The sequence below is a fragment of the Aptenodytes forsteri genome, unplaced genomic scaffold (assembly GCF_000699145.1).
Source record: "Aptenodytes forsteri isolate BGI_AS27 unplaced genomic scaffold, ASM69914v1 Scaffold203, whole genome shotgun sequence".
NCBI lineage: Eukaryota > Metazoa > Chordata > Aves > Sphenisciformes > Spheniscidae > Aptenodytes > Aptenodytes forsteri.
In genome coordinates, this window is record NW_008794160.1 from 321,551 (window position 1) to 323,410 (window position 1,860).

At 40.5% G+C, this 1,860-nt stretch overlaps 1 protein-coding gene across 5 annotated transcripts in view; it reads left to right on the forward strand.

The window, feature by feature from the left end:
* Nucleotides 1-1,860, forward strand: part of CAST (calpastatin) — a 62,535-nt gene that overhangs the window by 33,411 nt on the left and 27,264 nt on the right. For all 5 annotated transcript variants that reach the window (XM_009280570.1, XM_009280587.1, XM_009280578.1 and 2 more), the window contains 2 exons: nt 1,351-1,401; nt 1,737-1,793. In XM_009280570.1, coding sequence (XP_009278845.1) covers nt 1,351-1,401; nt 1,737-1,793 — 108 coding nt within the window. The remainder of the gene's footprint in view (nt 1-1,350; nt 1,402-1,736; nt 1,794-1,860) is intronic.

Here is a 1,860-nt window from a genome sequence, read left to right on the forward strand (position 1 = left end):
CTTCTAGTTCTTCTTCAAGGGCATAGTTGTTGTAAGGCATGCATTGTTTATACAAGGTAATCGGGCTAGAAAATGAGGACTACAGTCTAGGATAGGTATTAACCCAAACATATGGCTACACCTGGGCATGTACGTTTTTATGCATGTTCAGGATTTCCCATCCACGTGTCTGTGGTTCAGTGTGTGGGTGTGAATACTTCCATAACAAATGGTAAACAAATTTAGCAAATTTCTCTATGTGGTCAGCTAGAAAACAGAAGCTGGATATATCTAAACGGTAATTAATGTTTGGCAGCTGAAATGAAAACATTACAAAGCAATGAAAAAATTTAAATTACCGCCTAATAGATTTTTTTTTTTTTTTTTGGTTGTTCACTGACACTTAATAGGCTACTGGGGAAAAATCCCTATTATTTGTCTCTTAGTAACTTTAAATATGCTCAGTGTATTATTGATACAGGGGAGGGGATAAGGAGGGCTTCTGTCTGTGGCCCCTTATTTCCTAGGTAGAGTTCAAAACCTCTCTGCTGCAGGTGGACAGAGTGCAACGAGACACGGTCCTGGTGTCCCCCACTGGCCCCAGAGGAAGCGTAGGGCTGCCAGCCCCAACCAGGGAAAGGGCCCAGGCTTCAGGGTCTGCATCTCCTGCTGTGTGCTCTGTGCACCCAGTGCTGTTCCTAGCAGATCAAATCACACTGCCTTGGCTGGGTCCATGTGCTCCCCTGGCCGTTCAGCAGCCAGGGCTTCCAAGACTCGTACAGTAGGCAACAGCCTTCTCTTTGGCATCTCTAGATGACTTTCTTGTAGTCACATTGGCTCTTTTTGTGTTAATCGTAGCACAGCTGAAGTAGTAAGAGCAAGAAAAAATAATAAGAAAAATATGGTGAGGAGGCTGGCATTTTCAGTTTTCTTTCTCCTTACCAGATATAACTATTCTTTAATTTTTCAGTGTTTGTTTTTACGTGTTTCTACTAGTAGTAATTTATTGCTTATTGTACTTTGACTTGAGGTGAATCACAGGAATCAATTTTGTGGCATGGCTGCAGAAAATTTTCAAGTGTAAATCAAACTGTTCATTATATTTGTTTAATATCTTCTTTCCCTTTCTTTTCGATCCTTCATATGAGGAGTGTGTGTGTGTTTGCACACATTTGAGTGCTCTGAGATCACTGGAGTGGAGGTCTGTGCCAGGAGCTTGTAAACTGCAAGATCAAAGCACTGTATCTTAGTTATATGGCATGTGTGCTCATGAGTGTGAACCTGTCTGATACTCTTCTTTATATAATCCGACCCCTTAGAAATAACCAAGCATATTAATCTCTGTCTGAATATATGTTGCTTATATTTCAGTCCACACCAACAACCAAAACAGAATCTGGGAAAAACACACAGTCAGCCAAGGTAAATACTTATCTTTCACCTTTGGCGAGTAGTTGTACTTTGTCTTTGACTAACTTTGAAAAAAGAGGCTAAACTCTTTGCTACTGCTGTGCCACATGAAACTGCTGTGTGATTAGTAACATAACTGTGTGCAAAAGAGCTAGGAGCTGACAGGTGTGGAAATGCAGTGTTTGGGGGGAACAGTCAGGATGCTTTATTGCTTCACAACAGCTCAAGAAGTGTTCTGTTAACCATCTTTAAATCTGTCTTGTGCTTATTTGAACTAGTGTAGATCACGTTCCATAGCATTGAACGGTGGTAAGGGTAAATGATCTCAATTTTTTATTTTATGGCAGCCAACAGACTCGCAAAATAAACTCCCACCTGAAGAGAGGCAAAAGGAACCCAGTGGTGTAAGTTGTGTAATTTTTCTCTCTCTTCTTTTTTTTTTTTTTTTTTCTTTTAAAGAGGGGTTCTTAC